Consider the following 22373-nt stretch of genomic DNA (forward strand, 5'->3'; position numbering starts at 1 on the left):
AAAAGCCCATGGGACTCAGCAAGAAAACAGCTACCTGCAAGCCAAGGAAAGAGGTTTCAGTAGCAACCAAACCTGCCAACACCTTGATCTGGGACTTCCAGGCTTATTTATAAGAAAATGAATTCATGTTGTTAAATCCACCCAGCCTGGGGTAGACTTAGGGAACACATTGCTAACACAGAAAGTAAACCGTAAATCAACTATCTCATGATCAAACAAAGAAACCAACATTTTTATCCTCATTCCATTTCAGGAAAGTGGAACATTTATTAGTGATTTCTGCAAGTATTACATTCATGGGGAAAGGAAAGGTCAAGAGAACACCTCTTCTGATAGGTGTTGATGACCAAACTTTGTCCTTCTGTGTCTGTGGAGGTGAGACTTCTGGCTAAAGCCACGCCCAGACACCCTGCACACATATGGCTTCTCCCCTGAATGGGTCCGCTGATGTCAGATGAGGGCAGACTTAAAGCCAAAGCCACACCCACACTCATCACAAACACATGGCTTCTCTCCTGAGTGTATCCGCTGGTCAGAGATAGGGTATGACTTTTGGCCAAGTCCTTGCCTCTCTACATAAAGATTCTCCTCTGAGTGTGTCCTCTGGTGTCTGGTCAGGAGTGACTTAAGGCCAAAGGCATGCCCACACTCAGGGCATAGGTAAGGCTTCTCCCCTGTGTGTGTCCTCTGGTGTCTGATGAGGGTGACCTTCTGACCAAAGCCACACCCACACTCAGGGCACAGGTAAGGCTTCTCACCCGTATGTGTTCTCTGGTGTCCAATGAGGGTAACCTTCTGACTAAAACCTCGCTCACATTGGGGGCACACGTAAGGCTTCTCCCCTGTGTGTGTGAACCCTTCTGATAAGGGTAACTTTCTGGCGAAAACTATGCCCACATTCAGCACAGACATAATGCTTCTCCCCTGAGTGTGTGACCTGGTGACTGAGTAGTGGTGAATGCTGCCAGAAGCTGTGCCCACACTCGAGGCATAAGAAGGGTTTCTCACCTGTGTGCGAGCTCTGGTGTTAGAGGAGCGATGCCTTCTGGCAAAAGCCTCTCCCACACTCGGGACACACAAAAGGCTTCTCCTTCAAGTGTGTCCTCTGGTGTAGAATGAGAGCTATCTTCTGGCAAAAGCCTCTTCCACACTCCTGACATATAAAAGGTCTTTCCCCAGAGTGAATCCTCTTGTGGTTAATGAGAGAAGATGTATACCTGCAGTGTCACCCACATTCCCTGCACACATAAGGCTTCTCTCCTGAGTGCTTCCTATGGTGTATGTTGAGGGAAGCCTTCTGGCTAAACTGGTGCCCACACTCAGGGCACAGGTAAGGCTTCTCCCCTGTATGTATCCTCTGGTGCTTGATGAGGTCTGATCTCTGGCAAAAGACTCTCCCACATTCAGGGCACATATGATGCTTCTGGTGGCTGAATATGCTTGACTCTTTGTTAAGTCCTAATCTATATTTTCTACATATAACTGCTCCAGATTCTGAGGCATCTACTCCCTTTAACATTGTGTCAGACTTCTCAGGGCTTATCCTCTTGGCCAGGCAGTCTATTCCTCCTCCTCTATTGCCTTCTACCCAAACTAATGGGTGACTTGGACGTGAGCTGAAAAATGTCCTCGAAATTCTGTTCACCCTTGTTCTCCTGAATGAAATGTCAAGGTCTTCTCTTGTTCCACCTCCTTTTTCATTTGAGCAGCTTGGAGCTTCAAGTTAAAAGTCACTTCCCACAGATGAGCTTGGAAAACTCTGTGGATTATTATTGCTTAGTACATACTGTCTGAGGATTTGTGGACTAGTTAAGGCCACCAGATGGGAGAGAGAGGGCTGGAATTCTGTCCTGCGCTCTGCTAGAGAGAAAGTCTTGGTCAAAATCACCATAGATGCCTTGAAGATGGTAACATTTGCCGTATAGTCATGCCTCAGATGTTCACAACAAAGCCTTTCTCTATAGACCTACCTTTCAACCCACATATTAGTACATGCCTTGTTGCAGTACAAAATACCCACACTACAAACCAGCTCTAAGCATCAACCAAACTATTAATAAAAGGTTCACAAGAGCATTACATTAGGTTTGGCTCTCCCAACATCTATACTACTACAAGCAGAGTTACACATTTAAGGCATAGTCATTAATACTGCTATAAACATTACCCACAAATACATGCTTATACTAAATGAGTTATTACAATTTCCTTAATGACTTTTTCTACTATAAAGATGTGATGAACTGAATTAAGAGTCATTCCCCCTAGAGGTTCCCTAAATGGAGGAGGCAATATAAAACAGTAGCTGAAGAGACCCATGTGGAAAATTAAACTGAACATTTCTCCATTCACAAGCAAATATTTAATTTAGCCATAGACCAGTGAGACGTGGTCTAGGTCTGCAATCCCCTAAAGGATTTTTGACTCCTGGTGACCTTAATCAATCCAAGACTTGTTTTTCTGAGTTTTGTGCAAGAGATAAAAGCAAAATTTCCACCTATAATATTTCTTGCCTAAGAGATATCAAATGCATATGTATTGTTCCATTACAATTGATTCTTTACTTGGAAAAAGAACTGATTGGAAAAAACAAGTCATGAGTTCTGAGTAAACCTTGTTTGTCAGGCCTTTCCAGATCTACCTGATTCTTTCTAACTGATAGAATGAGATACTTTTTTGAGCCATCTATGGCCAGTCTCCCACCATTTTGTATGTAAAATAGTGTTGACATACAGCTGCCCATTCCTTTATGTACTGCCTATGGTTGCTTTTACTACATAACAGCTAGTTGGAACAAAAAACATAAAGCTCAAAATATTTACTATTGGACCCTTTATAAGAAGTGTTTACTGAACCCTAATCCACAGCTCTGACTTACTGGTCTAAAATGCCAGTTTTTGATCCTAATAAAAGCCACCATGAAACCCCCTCTTCCCAACATTTAAATCTTGCCTCATCCCTTGAGAAAACAATTCAATTGGTTCAGCTCTCTAGGTGTGTCTGTATGTGCACTGCTAGGTTTATAGGTTCTTCTGAAACTGTCTTGACAATTATAAGTGCTGACCCCAAATAAACTTCCAAATTATTAAAGTTAACTCCTTTTAGCCTTGGTATGCAGATCTGGTCATCAGGGTGACTGTGGGTAGATTCTAATCAGCAATTGTGCTCTAATTCAGTTCACTGAACTGTCATTTATTTTTGGTAAGCTAGTCTGACCACATTATCATAACTCTTGGCATGTGTGTACATTTGCAGCTAGCAGCTTCCAAAAAAAAAAAAACTTTGCTATAATTCTAGAGTTTTGATGGCTGAGGTTTCAGTATTACACTACTGTCTACTTGTCTATGATTTGATGGGTAGAGAAATGCAACCACTGCTAATGCTCTGGCTTGTTTATATATGCATTGGGTCATAAACACTAAGCCCAGTTCATTGCACATCATTTCAGGTGTGCTTTTCAACAGGAGAGAAATCACTTTTGTGTTTCTTCTGTATTAAATGTGGTGACTGGTTAAATTCAGTTAAAATTGCCCTTAGAGGAAGCAATAGCTTTTAAGAAAACACTTTATTCATCATAATTTAATCTATAGATAATGTCTTTTAAAAATCTACAACTGCTCTTGTGCCAGATGAATGTGCAATTCAATTAATGTATAAGAATTCAAAAGAAAAAAAAAAATCAATGGCTTCTTAAGAAAATTTTTCCTTCTACAGTTATGGCAGAGAGAGATGGTGGATAGCTGTGAGTTACATGAAAGGCCTTAGATACCAGCCTACAAGAGAAGCAATACTGTCATTTTACTGCTTCAAAACAATTTAACTAATTTTCTAATTTGGTTTATAAATGTAAAAGGGGGATGTGTGTGGATAAATTCTTAGAAAATGAATAATTTTCATAATATGTTGTCTCCATGATTTTACCACAATATTAGTATATGTAAAGTTCACTGTTTGTAGTAGCTAGAACTCATCACATGTGATACTATGGTTCATTTTATTTGGTGCCCAGTTAAGCATTATTCTGGGTATTTGTGTTTGGGATAGGTTTAATACTAAGTTAGGAGACTAGCAAAGCAGATTACCATCCTTAAAGTGGATGACCCTCATATAAGCAGGTAAAAGCATGAAAAGAACAAAATAGTGACCCTATTATTGGGGGGCTTAACACATCTCTACACGAACCCTCCCTACCAAGACAAAGACAAAGCACCCAGTTATCTCCACCCCAAGTTCATGCCAAAGGACTCTTAACCCACCAAAGCCTTCAGGTCAAGCTGTGAAATTTGCCCACCCACTACAATCCATAGAAAAGGGGTTGGTCTCTAACTGTCCCCTGGGGACAGACACCATCTTAGCACCACTGCTCAGGCTGGTCACTATCCCTTTCAATAAACCTGACCTAAACTTCTCTGATGCCAGTCTCTGTTCTTTCTCAGTTGTCTCTGGGATCTGCCACTTACACTTTTCACCTATCCAAAATGAGGGAATTCCTCCTGCCTGAGTGCCCTCCTGCTGGGAAATACAGCTTTTCCTATCTTTGGACTCAAACTAAAACATTGGCTCTTCCTGGATCTCAAGCCTGCTGGCCTTCTGACCAGAACTACATCATAGGCACTCAGGGTTTCAGGTCTGCAGTGGAGTACTGCCTGCTCTATGGTTCTCCAGCTTACTGACTCCAAATCTTAGGACTTGTCAGCCTCCATAATTGTGTGAGCCACCTTCCTTATTACTATAAGGAACATACTAACTTTAAGAAACTGGCTAACACAATTATGTATCTCCATTCTATTGGTACTGTTTTTCCATGGAAAAAAAATCTAATACAAATTTTGGTACCCAGAAGTGGGATGCTTCTATAACAAATATACAGAAAAGGATGTGGCTTTAAAACTGGAGGATAGCGGTTAGAAGAGATTTGGGGTACAGGCTACAAAAGGCCTACATAGCCTTAAAGGGAATGTTGGTAGAAATATAGATATTAAAAGTCTCATGATATCTCAGATGAAAATATGGAACATACTATTGGAAACTGGAGGAAAGACAAAAACTTTGGCATAGTGACAAACAGCTAAATTTTGTTTTAATCTTTTGTGGAAGGATAGCACTTGTGAGTAATGAAACTGGATATTTAACTAATGAGATTTCCAACCAAAGTGTTGAAGTTGTAGCTTGGCTTGTCCTTATCACTTACAGTAAAACGCAAGGAGAGGGATTAATTAAAGGAACAATTAAGTACACAAGAATCCAAACTTGCAGACCTGGAAAATTCTCAACTTCTACCTATCGCAAAAAATAAAAAAGCTTGTTCTGAAGAGGACACTAGAGTGTGGCTTAACCATTTGACAAGGCAATGAGCATGCGTACGCACAATGAGTTTAATGGTCCATCACAGCAGTGTAGAGGTAGGATTATGCCAGCAGAAATACTATTTAGATGGAAGTAAAAGGGAAAGAGAAAATCAGATTACATAAAAGAAGGCTGTCAGACTTCTTGCATTCCATAGCCATGGACACCAGTCTATTTTGACACATATGTGCACTATTCTTCAAAAAAAGGAAAAATGATCCCAGTGATTCAGAGATCTGTTGAGGGCTGCCATATAAACCACAGGCCCAGAGTACACAAGCAAGAGGGCAAGAATGGTTCCCTCTTGATTGATTTCCCTCTTAATATTGATTTCAAAGGGAAGGACTACCACAGAAGTTTGAATAGGCTGTAAGAACGGAGGCCAGAGAGCTGGCATGTTTTTTTCTGCATGCTCAGAGGAAAGGCCATGGGAGGAGGAGAGCCTTTACCAGAAAGCCATCCCTGCTGGAAACTTTATCTTGGATTTTTCAGCCCCTAGAAATGTGGGAAGCCAATTTCTATTGTTACAGCCATGCAGTCTGTGGTATTTTGTCATAGTAGTCCAAGGAGACCATTACAGCATAATATTTTTACACAGTTTGGTTTTTACAAACAAAAAGTCTAGTTAATCTAAACATCCTAAGTTTCCTCTATTGGTTTCATTGGTCAAATAATATAAAATTGTTTTCGAAAAAATTTTAAATTAAAAAGATATATTCAATTCAGAAAATCAGAAAATTCCTGGTCTACTAATTTGCAGACAATTCTAAAAATCCTATAAATGATTTACACAAACTCTATGTAAATTCTAAAAACTTATTTGTCTTAATATTTTTAACATCAAGATTAATATACTGTTATTTAAGGATGACTTCAATTTAATTTCTATGATCTCTGACTGAAACATTGGAAATGATAATTGCTTCTCAAGATTTTGGCTAAGATCAAGTGTGAAAATCACTAATGAATTTTAATGTTCCTAGCATAAAGAAAAGATATTTAAAGTGATGGATATCCCAGTTGCCCTGATTTGATTATATAAATGTATCAAATTATCACATGTACACTGAAAATATATTTACTCTGTATTATATATCAATAAAAATTATATAAATTTACAATTAAACTGTAAAAAAAAGGAAAGAAAAGCACTAATGAATATATTTTGGCCAGTTTTCCTATGAAAATAAATTTTAAAATTGAGAGAACAAACATACTTAGTTATCATGCAGTAATTTTACTTAACAATCTTTCCTACATATCAGGGGTCAGCAAACTTTTTCTATAAAGGACTATACAGTAAACATTTAGGATTTGCAGGCTACATGGTCTCTGTCTCACCTAATCAGTTCTGCCATTTTAGCATCAGTCACTACAGACAATACATAAACAATGAGTACGACTGTATTCAGCAAAACTTTTAATGTGGCAGGCCAGATCTGGTCCACAAACTGTCACTTTCCAACTCCTGGTATAATGAACACCTTAGGTCTTAAAAAGGTTAAACTGTGTAAAACTGTGAATTTACATTATCAAAGTGGAATTTACATTATCCTAATATGTTACTGTTCAGTTTTGTTCATGATTGAAAATTAAAGCTTTAAATAGCATCTATCATTTTATAGTATGATCACAGAAGAATGTCTGCATCCATACATATATTAAATAAAGTTGATAAGCAAATAAATCTGTAAAAACATAAAAACTATAACCTTATCTATACCATCTGTCCTCTATGTGAATAAATATTGACTTTTGTATACTTATGAAAATAAAGTTTATTTTGTCTCATTTATCAGAATATTTTCAAATATCAACAGTCTTTTTGTGCTTGGATGTTCTCTAAAACCAAACTTATCAAGTTTTCTTGTTTTGGGGAGAAAAACATCTTTATTATATCCTGCTTTGCCACAGTTGTGTTCCCAAAACATAAAGTCAGAGATGAGCTACTCTATTGGCTTAATTCTGCATAATGAATGCAGGATGAAACAGAAAGTGATAGAAAATGTGAAATCTAATGAAGTCTATTGGAGGTCCTTTCATCATACACATGTTTAAGAGAAACAACTGAGGTATGATGTCATGAGAAGGTTTAAGTAATCCAAAACCTGTAGGGGACAGAGAGTATCAGAACATTGCGGTACACAACTGTTTAGTTACAAAGGGGCTCCTGTGCCTATAGTATCCCCTTGGATGATGGTCACCCAGTTTCCTGCTCCCTGAGGTCTATAAGTTCCCATCCTAACTCCCTTCTTAGATTTCCACAATTATGCCAGTTAAGATTCCAATTTAGACCCCACGTAGTCTGGAGACATCTCATTGTGGAAAGCAAATTCTACTTCCTGTCATCTCTCTACAACCTTGCTCTCTCAGGGATAAGTAAACTAATAAACGTAGCAAAAATCCCCCCTTTTCTGAATTTTATCATAAAGGCATGAAAGGATAAAGAGTGAGAGAGAAAAAACAAATCCATAAGCCCTAGAATATCACCCTGAAGAAAAAGCAAGCCACATTGCATCCATATGCAGAAAAAGATAATCAAGGTGGGCTTCTAGATGAGGGGGTTGGGGGATGGGTAGCAAGGGGTGGCTGAGGCAAGGGGAGGGAGAGGCAGAGAAAGGGACAGCAAACAAATACAAAGGGAATTGGGGTTGAGTAGAAAGGCCTATGCCTTGGGCATCATCATGGCAAATATTTTGTCTGTGGTACACTGCTCCATCTGAACCCCTCCCAAGTAGCAGAAACAAGTTCCTACCAATTCAAGTGCAGTAAATCTTACAAAACTAAAAAGAAGCTAACATGTATGTTAAAAATTCCATTCTAACACTGATGGGATTAAGAACATCCAGATTAGACCAGGAATCCATCGGTATTACCTTTCATAGTTTAAAATTCCCTTTGTCCTCCAACTCATTTCCTCTTTATTTTCTTTTGAAATTGCATATTTGCATGCAATTAGAAGAAATAACACAGAGAAATCAGTGTATTCTTTATTTTATTTTTTTGGCAGTTTTTGGCCAGGGCTGGGTTTGAACCCACCAACTCCAGTATATGGGGGCCGGCACCTCACTCTTCTGAGCCACAGGTGCCACCCTAAAATGCTTTGATCATAAACACAGTTCATTACTGGCTGTCTCACATACAAATCTTTTGGCCACTTTTTGGTGAGGAGTTTTTTTTTGTTTGTTTGTTTGTTTTTTGGCAGTTTTTGGCCAAGGCTGGGTTTGAACCTGCTACCTTCGGTATATGGGGCCAGCACCCTACTCCTTGAGCCACAGGCACTGCCAAATCAGTGCATTCTTATCAATTGTTCCCAAGGGCAACATCTTGCAAAACTGTAGTAGATTATCATACCCAGGATATTCATGTTGATACGATTCATGTATTCACATTTCCCACTCTTACTTACACTCTTTCGGTGTTGTTTACATCCATGCAGTTATCAAAATTGATATCATTTTGATAATTGCATGGATGTAAACATTGGTATTCTTCTTCAGGCCGGGTAATTCTAGCACTTTGAGAGGTTGAAGTGCGAGGATCATTGGAGACCAGGAGCTTCAGACCAGCCTGAGCAACACGTTGAAACCCCTGCTCCTGTCTCCACAAAAATAAAAATAAAAAACATTAACAGGGTGGTGGCATGCACCTATATTACCAGCTACTCAGGAACCTGAGGCAGTAGGATCACTTGAGATCAGGACTTTGAGGTTGCTGCAAGCTATGAGGACACCACTGCAATCTATCCAGTGCAAAAAAGCTAGAGTCTGGCTTGGTGCCTGTTGGTCAGTGGTTAGGGCGCCAGCCACATACACTGGGGCGGGTGGATTCCAAGGGGGCCTGCTAAACAACAACAACACAAATAGCTGGGCGTTGTGGCAGGTGCCTGTAGTCCCAGCTACTTAGGAGGCTGAGGCAAGAGAATTGCTTAAGCCCAAGAGTTTAAGGTTGCTGTGAGTTGTGCCATGGTACTCTACCAAAGGAAGCATAGTGAGATACTGTCTCAAAAAGAAAAAAAAAAGCTAGAGTCTATCTCAAAAAAGCTAAAGTCTAACTCTCTTTGCAGTTTTTGGCCCGGGCTGGGTTTGAACCCACCACCTTTGGCATATGGGACTAGCGCCCTACTCCTTTCAGCCACAGGTGTCACCCCCCAAAAAAATTCCTTTTCAAATGTTTATTGGACTCTCTATGAAATCATCTGAGTCTAGATTTCCTTTATAGAAAATTTAATTATGAATTCAATTTCCTTAATAGTTATACAACTATTCAGAATGTCCATTTTATCCTGCATTATGTGGTTTTTCAGGATTTAGTCCACTTCTTCAAAAATATATGAATAGTTGTTCATATAATTCCCTTATTACCAATTTTTTTAATGTATGCAGGATCTGTAGTAATGTCTCTTTCCTGACATTAATGATTTGTATTCTCTTTTTGTCATTCTTACTAGAGGTTAATCCATTTTTATTTTTAGAACCAAATTTAGGTCCCCCAATTTCTGTATTTTTTCCTGTATTTTTTGAATTACATTTACTAATGCTCTTATCTTTGTTCATTTATACTCTTCTTTGGGGCTTATTTTTTTACTCTGCCTTTTCATACTTCTTGAGTTAGGAATTTAAATTATTGATTTGAGACATTTCTTAATGTATAATGTGAACATTTAGTGCTATAAATTTCCCTCTCAACATAGCTTAAGCTGCATCCTGCAACTTTCATGTTTTATATTTTCATTTTATTCCATTCTATACATACTTGTTTTACATTCTTTGAGACTTCCTGTTTGACCTATAGGTTATTTAGAAGTGCACTGTTCCTGTTGTCACTCTGTTACTGATTTATAGTTTGATGCCAATAAGGATAAAAAAACCCGACTCTTCATGATTTTAATTCCTTTAAATTTGTTGAAGTTTGTTGTATGGCCTTAGGACATGGGCTATTATGATGACTGTTTCAAGGATGCTTGATGAACAAACATCTATTCTGCTGTTGTTGGGTGAAGTATTCTATGTGTCAATTAGATCCTCTTGGTTGATTATGGTATTCAGCACTCTTTTATCCTTGAGTTTTGTTGTGGAAGTTCTACCCGTTGCTTCAGGAGCAATGTTTAACTCCCCGAGAATAACTGTCTTCCTCAATATCTCCTTTCAGCTCTGAGGTTTTGCTTCATGTATTTGGCTATTTGGTGCACATATATTTAGGATTGTTACATATTTCTCATGGATGGATTTCTGCTATATTATGTAATGTTCCTCTTTGCCTCTGGTAAGTTTCTTTGCTCTGAAGTCTGCTTTATCTGCTATTAACAGAGCAACTTATGCATTTCTTTAAATTAGTGATTGTATTATATATCTTTTTCCAAACTTTTAACTTTGATGCCACAGCACTCTACTGAGGGCAACATAGTGAGACTGTCTCAAAAAAAACCCAAAATGTATGGAGATATGATCAAGTTAAAATAAGGTCATCCTGGATTAGGGTGAGCCTTAATCCCATGACTGGTGTCCTTTTAAGGAGAAATTTAGATACAGAGACACACAAGAGGGAAATAAACTATGTAACCATGGAGGCAGAGATTGCAGTTTCTATAATTCAAGAAACTCCAGTAACCACCAGAAGCTAGAAAAGAAGCACAGAACAGATTCTCTGCAGAGCCTCCAGGAAAAACCAACCCTGCTGACACACAGATTTTGTACTTCTGAAGCCTGAACAATGAGAAAATAAATTTGTTGTTTTACACAGCAGTCCTATGAAAATGATAGACCTAGCATATGCCTTAGAATCTAAAAGAAATGAAAAGATTATGTTAAAAAAAAAAAACTAGCATAAGACTGTTAATAGCTTTAAATAACTAGAAATGTAAAGCCATCCAAGAGAATGCAGTCACACATTCATCTGATAGCATGCTATTCAGCAGTAAAATAATAGACGGATGTGCAATAACATGGACGAAGCTTAAAAACTTTACACTGAGTGAAAGCAGCCTTATGCAAAAAATGTGCATACTGAGTGATTCAATTTATGCATAATTCTAGAACAGGCACAACTAATCCATGATAAAGTAAAATCAGACCTGTGGCTACCTTTGATTGATGGGGATCAGGGAACTATCTGAATGACAGTAATTATCTATATCTTGATAGTATTTGGATGGTAAAACTATTATAGACCAGTACATGTAAGATTTTGCATTTCCTGTAAGTTCAACTTAAAAAAATAAAAACAGCTCCTAAGTGTAAATGATAAGCAAGCTACCCATTACTCCAGCGGCCCATCCTGCTAACATGAACCGCTAGGGATTGAGCCTCTTAAACTGCAGTGTCTGGAAATGCTCAAGTAGACACCTAGCTCTGAGTCCATCTATGACTTCTTGCCTGCCAGACCATCCCATGAGCTTATTCCTTTCCTTTTACTACTTGTCAGGTCATCTTTGCCAGGAAAACAGTGGTCAGATCAGACCTTAACACACATTCACACCTGCCAATAACACTGCTAGATCCAGATCCTCTGAAAGAGAAACAGTAAAAGCTAAACATATATCCCGTTAAGCCCCCATAAAATGATAGCTATAGCTACCCATGAGCAGGGCCTCCGAAGCTCTTTATTTCCCCACAAGGAGAACATCAATTTCTTCTAGTGTTTTCTAAGAGCAAGGCCTTGATACAGTGCACTTACTCAGATATGCCCAGCTATCCATATCTCCCAGCAAGGAAGTATATGCACTAAACTCTTCACTCTAACCAATGAAGATAATATCATTAGAAACTTGTTAACATGGCCAAAATAAAAAGTAGTGATAATACCAAACACTGGCAAGCATATGGAGAATTTGGATTACTCAAACATTGCTAGTGAGATGGTTAAACAGTATAGCCATTCTGGAAATGAATGTGACACTTGTTTATAAAAACTAAACACATGTTTACTCAGCAGTCACAGCCTTAAGCACATATCCCAGAGAAATGAAAACTTTATGTTCATACAAAAACCTGTATACAAATGTTTCTAGAAGCTTTACTTGTAGTAACCAAAAGGTAGTAACAACCTGAATGTCCTTTGATGGATGAATGGTTTAGGAAACTGGGGTGCATGCATAGCATAGAATACTGCTCAGCAATAAAAGTAGTATCAACTAAACAACTTGGACGAGACTTGAGGAAATGGTGCTGAATGAAAAAAAGGCAATTTTGTGATTTTTTTTATAAAACATTCTTGAAATGACAAAATTATAAGAACAAAGAATAGATTATTGATTGCCAGATGTTAGCAGAGAAAAAGAGGGAGGGAGTTGGCTGTGGCTACAAAAAGATAGCACAAGGCACACCTGTGATGGTACTGTTCTGTATCTTTGAGTATGGTAGCATTCAGATGAGATGAATTTACATGTGATAAAACTGTACAGATGTAAACACGCACATACACACATCAAAAAGTAAATGTAACACTGGTGAAATATGAATAAGGGCAGCACTACCAGAAATACAAGGTTGGTTTAAGAATAAAAAACAAAACAAAACAAAATGTAATTTGTGATATTAAAAGACTAAAATAGAAAAAAATGTCTAATCTCAAAAGGTGCCAAAAATAAGTTTGACAAATCCAACATTTATTCCCAATAAAAATTCTCACCAGACAAGGAGTAGAAGAGAACTCTGTCAAACCATAAAAATAACTTAAATCTCACTTAGGAACATATTCACAAGATCAAGAACAAGGAAAGGGTGTCCACTCTCATCATTTAAAGTAAACATTGCACTAGATGGTTTCATCTGTGTAATAAGTCAAGAAAAAGAATTTGAAGACATACTAAATGAAAAGAAAGAAGTAAAACTAAAGCTACCAACACTGGGTTTTGCAAGGTTACATGATACTAAATCACTATACATAAATCAATTGTATTTCTATGTACCATCAACAAACAATTGAAAATTGAAATTTTAAAAACAGCATTAAAATGGAAATACTTAAGGATGAATCTGTCAAGAGATATTTAATAACTATATACCAAAAACTACAAAACAATCGACATGTTTAATAACTATATACGAAAAACTACAAAACAATTGTGACAAAAATTAAAGAAGTCTTATGCAAATGGAGAGATACATAATATTCATGTATTGGAAGACACAGTATTATTTACAAATAAATTCTCCACAAATTAAGACAGATCATGCTCCATTCCAATCAAAATCCCAGCAAGTTTTCTTTGTAAAAATTGCCAAGCCAATTCTAAAATCTATGTGGAAATGCAAATAACTAAAACAATGGGAAAAAAGAGTAACGTTGGAGGAATTACACTAAGTTAAGTCCCATTAAAAGCTATAATAATTAAAACTATGTGGTACTGGCTTAAAAAAAGACATAAAACAAGGAGTGGAAAATGAGTCCAGATTTAGGCCAGATGTGGTATCTCACAGCTGTAATCTTAGCAATCTAGGAGGCTGAAGCGCATGAACTGCTTGAGCTCAGGACTTTGAGACCAGCCAAAGCAAGAGCAAGACCCTATCTCTACTAAAAAAAATAGAAAAACTGGCCAGGCATTGTGGTGAGCACCTGTAGTCCCAGCTACTCAGGAGACTGAGGAAAGAGGATCACTTAAGTCCAGGAGTTTGAAGTTGCTATAAGCTGGATGCCATGGCACTCTACCCAGGTGACTGAGTGAGACTCTGTCTCAAAAGAAAAAGAAAAAAGTATCCAGATATAGATCCTTACACATATGTTAATCTGATTTTCCACAAAAGTACATATGCAATTAAGTAAAGTTATTCTTTTCAGTAAGTGGTGCTAGAAAAAAATGGGTATTTGTATGCCTCCCCAAAAGGACCTAAATCCAGACCTTTTCATTAAGCACAAAAGTTTACTTAAAATACAAATCTACATATAAATTAAAATTTCTAAAATTTCCAAAATTAAAAAAAGAAAATATTTGACCTCAGTTTAGACTAAAATTTCTCAATTGAAAATTAGACTTCATCAAAAATTAAAAATTTCTCTTTGAAAGATATTATCAACAAGATAAAAAGCAAGACACAGAGAAAATATTGGTAAATCACAAATCTGATAGTGGGCTTCTATATAGAATATATGAATAATTTTCAAAACTCAATGTTTAAAAAACAAGAAACCGTTTTTAAAATAGGCAAAAGATGTGAAAGATACACACCTAAAGAAGATAGATAGCAAATAAACACATGAAAAGATACTCAACATCAGCAATTTAACAACTGTCATTTAAAACCACAGTAAAATGCCACTCACTACACAGCTATCAGGATGTCTAAAATTAAAGTAATAGCAAAGTCATGTATTGACAAAGACATGAAGGACCTGGAACTTTCATACACTGGCTGGATGGGAATGTGAAGTGATGCAGACACTTTTAGAAAAGTGTGTGGATTTCTAAAATGTTTAATATACATTATATCATATAATCCAGCCATTCCAATCTCAGGTATTTATCCAAAAGAATGAAAATCAGTATGTACACACAAAAACCTGTATGTTCAAAACAGCTTTATTTGTATTTGTCAAAAACTAAAAACAACCTAAATGTCTTTCAGTAGGTCAACGGTTAAATAAAGTATGTTACAGCCACAAGAAGGAATACTACTCAGCATTAAAAATAAATGAACTATTGATACATACATTATGGATAAAATTTGAAATAATTATGCTGGGTGAAGAATCCAACCGTACTCTGTATTAAGTCCATTTATATAAATTCCAGAAAATGCAGGCAAATCTAATCATAGAAAGCTGATCAGTGGCTGCCTGGCTATAGGGGAGGACAGTAAGGCAGGGAGGGGTGGGAAGTAAAGATTACAGTGAGACACAAGCAACTTTTAGACATGAAAGATATGGTCATTATTTTGGTTGTGGCAATGGTTTGTTTCATGAGTGTTGGAACTTACCAAATTTCACACATTAAGTATGTGCACTTTTTACACCTTCATAATATGCCTGTTTATATCCCTTATTATATTTTATTATATATAATATATATTAATATTTCTGATTATAACTTATATAATAAAATTATTTTTTAAAAAGACAAAAGTACTTAGTTTGCTATAAGGTACAAAATCAACTATATAGTTATATTTAGAAGCAAAAAACAATAAAAAAATAAAATGCCAAGAATACTGAAAATAAATTTAGAAAGATAAATCAGGCAAAAATTTATCCTTGTCTTCTAAGTTCATGTCAAATTAATTCCAGCTGCATAAAAGCCCTAAATGTTTCCAGAATGTATATGGAATTTCTATAAAGCACTAATAAAAAGAAACCAGCCCAATGAAAGTAGGCAAGCACACTAACAGTCAAATCACAGAAGCAGAAATATCAAGGGCCACACAACATGAAAAGATGCTCATGCTGACTGATAAACAACGTAAAACTCCCTTTGAGATTTCTTTCACCTCATGCCAAATAGATGGATAAGAAAAGTCTGACAAAACCAAATGTTGGTGAGGTTGTGGAACAGGAACTCTAAATATACTGCAGCTGGGAGCATAAACTGGCAAAACTGCTTCCAAACACAATTAGGCATAATTTAAACAAGTTGAAGGTATGCATGTCTGTGAACCAGCTACTATACTCCTAGGTATATATGTTATGAGGAAATCTTGCACATGTTCTCAAGGAGGTATATAAGAATACGCAGCAGTATTATTGAATGGCCAAAATTTGGAACAAAAATACTATATGCAAAGAAGTTTACAAACATGCAACACAATGCTTTATATGATTGAAGAACTCACAGGGTATTACAAAAAGATAAAGGCAGTCATGGAATGCTAACTTGGAACCTGGAAGTGGAGTAGCAGAACACAGACAGGGAAGGTAAAAGGCTGTCACCTAATTTTCTAAAGTACACTTAGGCTGTAGGGCTGGGACAACACTACTCACTGCATAATTCTTCATGCTTTGTATCTTTTACATCATAAAAGAAACAAAGTCACTGGAATTTATGGGATAGATCTGATGCACAAAAAAGTTACCATGTGAAGAATAGAAACTGAAAAGTTATCTAGTAGGGACAGGAGGCTTAGTCTTAAAGGCCAGGTGCTATTTTGAAGATCAGGCTAACCACAGAGCCAAAGAACAGGGAAATCCTAAACATACTTGAGAAGGGATCCCAAGTGAGAGCAATGAGGCTCCCTGATGGAGGAAAGAGATGGGATGCCAGGCACGCCCTCTCTTAGCATTAAGTGTGTGGTATGGAAGGCAGGCAGTGCCAAGCAGTCTTTACCAGTGGCCTAGGAGGCCTGGAAAAGAACTTCTTCCAAGCATCTCAAAGTTGGCCCTCCTTTCTTAACTGCTGAGCTTCTCATTGCTCTGTGCCCTCCTCTACCCAGGGCTTCCCACTCACCTAGATAAAGGTCCAGATGACATTCATTCTCCTCTCTCCAGGGCTCGTCCCCTTGCTCCAGCTGTATGATGAGTTTTGGTTTGGAAAATGCAATTCCTACTCACAAGAAAAAAAAAATAAATGAAGGTGACCTCAGGTTACTGATTTAAGAGGCTATCACAGAACTCCCAAACCAGGGAATGCAATAAACACAGATGGTGGTAAGGAAGTACAGAGGTAAGGTGGGGTGGGGTAAAGGATGTCTGAATGCTGAGAAAAGATAAATAAGGGGAGGAGCCCCTGGATCTAAAGGCAATACATGATTCTACCCTGTGCTTGAGTGAGTAAAAATATCCCCCCACTTGAAGCAAGATAACTTTAAAGGATCAGTCCAGCCTAGAAGAAGAGAGCTAGAAATGCAACATCCCACACCACACACGCACACATACACACACTACACACATACATACATGTGCACACATAAAAGTTTGCTACAAAATCCAGACATTCTTTGGAGGATACGGGAAAAACTCTCGATCAGAAGCCCAGCAACTGTTATGTAAAAGCTTAAGATGCCCTCAGGCAGAGTCCAAGACCTAAAACAGGCCAGCTTTACCCAGTGAAACCAGGTGGCTGTAGTTCTCCAGCATCACCTCCCTATACAAGCTCCTCTGAGCAGGACTCAATAGCTTCCATTCCTTCAGTGTGAAGGCCACAGCCACATCCCGGAATGCCATTAACACCTGTAACACAAACACTTACCCTGCTTACTCAAGAGCCAGCCATGCCCACTAATCAACTTAAGTCACTAACTATGGCCAAGGCAGTAAAAAGGCAGTCCTAGAGCACCCAGATGAAATTTAGAGATCCTGCTTTTAAACTTTTGTAGTTGTTCTATATGTTCACAACTATTAATCCCTTCATACATTGATCCTGTTCTATTTTTCAGTTCTCTCTTTTGTTCCACTGATCTATGTCTATGATGTCAAAAAACACAGAGATTTGGTTACTACAGCTATATAGTAAGACGTGAACTCAGGTAAACTGATTCTTTCCTCTTTAGTCTTCATTTTAAAAGTTGATTTAGTGACTCTAAAATAGTGCCTATACCTTTCTATGCAAATTTCTTCTCCAAAAGCCATCACATCACATCGAAACTGTTCCTCTGGAGGAACAAAGGACTTACTGTGAGTATTACTGCTCAGTGATACACAGCAGTATGCCTACCAAAGTTTTCAGGAAGCTGCAAGAATGGCAGCCAAGTACAGGACTGTGGAGGACAATCTTCACCATGAGAATGCACCCCCCCACACAGCCAACATCACCATATAGTTCCTGGAGTTCAGAGGTTAAACTGAGTCATCCATCCAATAGTCTTGACCTATCCCCCATGTGATTATTTCCTCCTCCCTATGGTCAATAGTCACATGTATGGGAGAAGGTTCTCTAGGCCAAGAAGCTGTTCATGCCTATGAAAGTAAACTTATGGCTTACTTTATTTTTGCCTATGAAATTACCTTCACTAGTGTTTTTCTTATGTTCTAGAGTTTCCGTCTAGGATTCTTTCATTTTAGCCTGAAGTATTTTTTGTAGGGAAGATCTGTTAATAAACTACCTCAACTTTTGTTTATCTAGAAATGTCTTAATTTTGCCTTCATTCTTGAAACTTAGTCTTGCACATTTCTCTCATGCACATTTTCTCTCAAAGGCACAACAGATTTGACAAATGAGTCAAATTTACTGTTACTGTAATGTTACTGTTCTCAATAACATTCTGATAACATCAAATCCAATCATTTTTAACTATTCCAGGAATTTGCAAATATCTATCATGAACCTAAGAATATGATTATATCAAAAACATTCCACACTTGACATATTTATAGCACAGTCAAAGCAAAACTGAATCAGCAAAGGTGACAATAAATATTCTGTGTACTTGGTACAATCAATGCAAAAGTACCCTGCCTGGCAGCTGTTTAGATTATTAATAAATGTTAATTCCATTCAATCACATCAAGTTCACATGTTGCCCAGCCAGTGGGGAATGATCTTCAGAAAAGCAGGGAATATGGACCTTTAAATGTAATCTTTCTATTTTTAAGTACAGAAAACTCACTTAAATATAAAGCATGGGGCCTGCAAAACTAAATCTATCCATGCACTACACACAGACAGCAGATCAGCATCCTTACCTCTACACAGAGAAAACTAATGTGGCCAGAGACCACTGTCTGCTGCAAGCTTCCTAAATGGTGAGGGGCCTACCAGTCACCTGGTCTTCTGAAATGGGCTAGACTTCCTGAGGCATTCCCACAGCAGTGTCTTCCCCCCCTAAATTTTCAACTTGCCAAATCCTTCAGGGGCAACTCAGACACTCCTTAAAAAGCCTTCCTATCCTTTTTAGGCACTGGGAATCACCAAACACATAAGCATGGTTTTTTTTTTTTTAATTTTTATTTTAACTGCCCAGAACATGATGATCACACTTAACTACTTGGTTAATCAGGAAAGGAGCAGAGACATCTGAGATCCAGTAAGGATCTGGTCCAGGTAAGGTGGGTCACACCTCCAAGATCAGAGACAGGGTTTGCCAAACACCTAGAAGGCAGCCTCTAGGACAAGAAAAAATAGTAAGTCTGTCCTGCAAGAAGTAGGAAAATATTTCAGGACTCACCTCTTCCCTGGTTGTCAGGAGCCCTGGGGCCATATTCCTGCTCTCCTGAGTGTTCTTCCTAGAGAAGAATCAAGTTGCAGAGGCAGATCTGGGGAAAGAGATGAGAAGTGAGAGAAGTACTTGGAATGTATGCCCTTCACATTCTGTCCAGCCTCCCCATTCAGTAGCAAGTAGGGGAAAGAGGAGGTAAGAAGGGAAAGTCACAGAGGGTATCACACAAACCATTCTTAGCTAATGTTCTATAATAAAGTCTACAGATCTGGGTCAGCAGCAAGCTCAGACTCCAGATCTTGGTGGGAAATAAAACCTCCATCTTACAGCTGCTGGGTGAGACTTTGTGCTGGTCTACAATAAGGGGAAAAGGCCTAAGAGTGCCCTGAGGTGAGCATTCATACTGAAAAATAATGGCCCATATTGAAAACAAAGCACCTCATTCACATCCTTCCTGAGACCAAAGAACAAAGAATCCAGGAAATTCCAAGTAGAAGGAGCTCTGGAGGACTCCAGAGAAATACAGGTTTTGAGGGAGACATTAAGCGTATGGAATCCATAACCTGTGTTTCCTTTCATGTGACCTGGCTGCACCATTCCATCCACTCACATATCCAAGATTAGGTTTCCAAGATTTGAAATGTGACTTGGAATTTAGGATTAGGCAGTCTGCAATTGACCAAGGTCTAAACTAGAACAAGCAAATTTCATGAAGAGATTTTTTGTTATTTGTTTGTTTGTTTTGCAGTTTTTGGCCAGGGCCGGGTTCAAACCCACCACCTCTGGTATATGGGGCCAGCACCCTACTCCTTTGAGCCACAGGCACTGCCCACATGAAGAGATTTTTTAAAAAGGAGAATAAAAGAGATTTTTCCTTAATAAACAGATATTTAAGAGATAAACCATTCCTCAGATGACATATGTAGGCCTCAATAGGATCCTGTCTTGTGCAAATGAATGTGTAAAGAGAACTACAAAGGACAGGTCAATATAAACCAGGTATGAGATGACGTAAGAGAGTTATTGTAAATAATGTTAGGTATGATCATGACATCCTGGACATAGAGGAAAGCAGTCATTATTAAGAAATGATACAAAAGTTCTGAGAGGTGAATTAACACACTTGCAACTTTTTTAAATGCAAAGCCTTCAACAAATGAATAACAATAGAAAAATACAAAAGTTCTTATGGAATAAAAACAGAATTAAGAGATAGAAATCAAATGCAATGTGTAAACCTTATTTAGACATTTTTCAGGCAATCAAGGAAATCTGAACACTGACAGGATATCAGGTGGCATTGAAGAATTAATATTAATTTTATTAAGCTTAGGTTAAAAATGGCCTAGATGATGCCTACAAATAATTGAGGCCATGCTTAAATAAAAGACGATGTAGAATTTATAAGTAATATAGTATTTAATGGTGAGAAACTTGACTCTTTGCCCCTAAGATAAGGGTCCTAGCTCAGAAGACAAGAAAAGGAAATAAAAGGTATACAGATTGGGATGAAAGAAATAAAGCCATCTTTGTCTGCAGATTACATGATTGTCTCTGTAGAAAATGCCAAAGAACCAACAAAGAAACTCTTGGAACAAAGTGATTATGAGACGATTGTAGGAAACAAGGTTAGTATTAAAAAATCAATTACTTTCCTATATACCAGCAAGGAACAGTTGGAATTTGAAATTAAAAACACTACATTTATATTAGCACCTCCTACAAAGTAATAATTGGTATAAATCTAAAAAATCTTTACAAGCTCTCTATAAAGAAAACCAAAAAACTCTGCTAAAAGAAATCAAAGATTATCTAAATAAATGGAGACATACTCTGTATCATGGCTAAGAAGACTCAATACTGTTAAGATGTCAGTTCTTCCTAACTTGAGCTACAGATTCAAAGAAATCCCCATAAAAATCTCTGGAAATTACTTTGCAAATACCAAAAAACTGATTCTAAAATTTATATGGAAAAGCAAAAGATATAGAAGAGTAAATACAATATCGAAGAAGCACAAAATCAGAAGACTAACATTTCTAGTCTTCAGGACTTACTATGAAGCAACAGTAATCAAGCCAGTGTGGTATTGGAGAAAAAAACAAATAGATTAATGGAGAGAGCCTAGAAACAAACACATCCACACAAATCAAGTCAACTGATCACTGACAAAGAACAAAGGAAATTCAGTTAAGAAAGGACAGTCATTAAAATAAATACCTTTCATAAAAATTAACTCAAAATGTATCACAGACCTAGAGGTAAAACACAAAACTATAAAACGCCTGGTAGATACCAGAGGAGAAAATATAGGTGACCATGGGTTTTTATTGTTGTTGTTTTGGGTTTTCTTTCTTTCTTTTCTTTTTTATTAAATCATAAACACATAGATCATGTATACATTAATGCATTTATGGGGTACATTGTGCTGATTTCATGTAGAATAAGGAATGCTTACATCACAATGGTTAATATATACCTCATCTCGTTTACTTAGTTATTGTGTTAAGACATTTATACTCTATACTAATAGATCCAACATGTACCCTTGCATTATGCACCATAGGTATGATCCCACCATTCACCCTCCCTTGATCTGACCTCCTCCCTCCCCTCCCATAGCCCCCTCTTCCCTCCTTCATCTTGGGCCATAGTTGTGATCTATTCTTCATATGAAAGTGTGAGTGACTGTAAATTGGTTTCATTATAGTGCTGAGTACACTGAATATTTTTTCTTCCATTCTTGAGATACTTTACTAAGTAGGATATGTTCCAGCGCCATCCATGTAAATGTAAAAGAGGTAAAGTCTCCATCTTTTTTAAGGCTGCATAATATTCCGTGGTATGGATCTATGTGTATATGACTTACTAAAAAACAAAGAAAAAATTCCATGGTGTATATATACCACAATTTATTAATCCATTCGTGGGTCATGGGCTTCTTCCATGACTTGGCTATTATGAATTGAGCTGCAATGAACCATCTGATGCAAATATCTTTGTTAT

The 22373-nt window shown here is 37.5% G+C and overlaps 1 protein-coding gene across 1 annotated transcript in view; it reads right to left on the bottom strand.

The window, feature by feature from the left end:
• Window positions 1-219: 219 nt before the first annotated feature.
• Window positions 220-22373, bottom strand: part of ZNF169 (zinc finger protein 169) — a 28477-nt gene continuing 6323 nt past the window's right edge. Inside the window, 5 exon segments of the mRNA XM_023516269.1 lie at window positions 220-853; window positions 855-1860; window positions 16721-16816; window positions 17316-17442; window positions 19377-19464. Of these exon segments, the coding sequence (XP_023372037.1) occupies window positions 313-853; window positions 855-1860; window positions 16721-16816; window positions 17316-17442; window positions 19377-19409 (1803 nt within the window). The 5' untranslated portion in view covers window positions 19410-19464 and the 3' untranslated portion in view covers window positions 220-312.

Source organism: Otolemur garnettii, unplaced genomic scaffold (genome assembly GCF_000181295.1).
Source record: "Otolemur garnettii isolate 467f Iridium unplaced genomic scaffold, OtoGar3 scaffold00088, whole genome shotgun sequence".
Taxonomy (NCBI): Eukaryota; Metazoa; Chordata; class Mammalia; order Primates; family Galagidae; genus Otolemur; species Otolemur garnettii.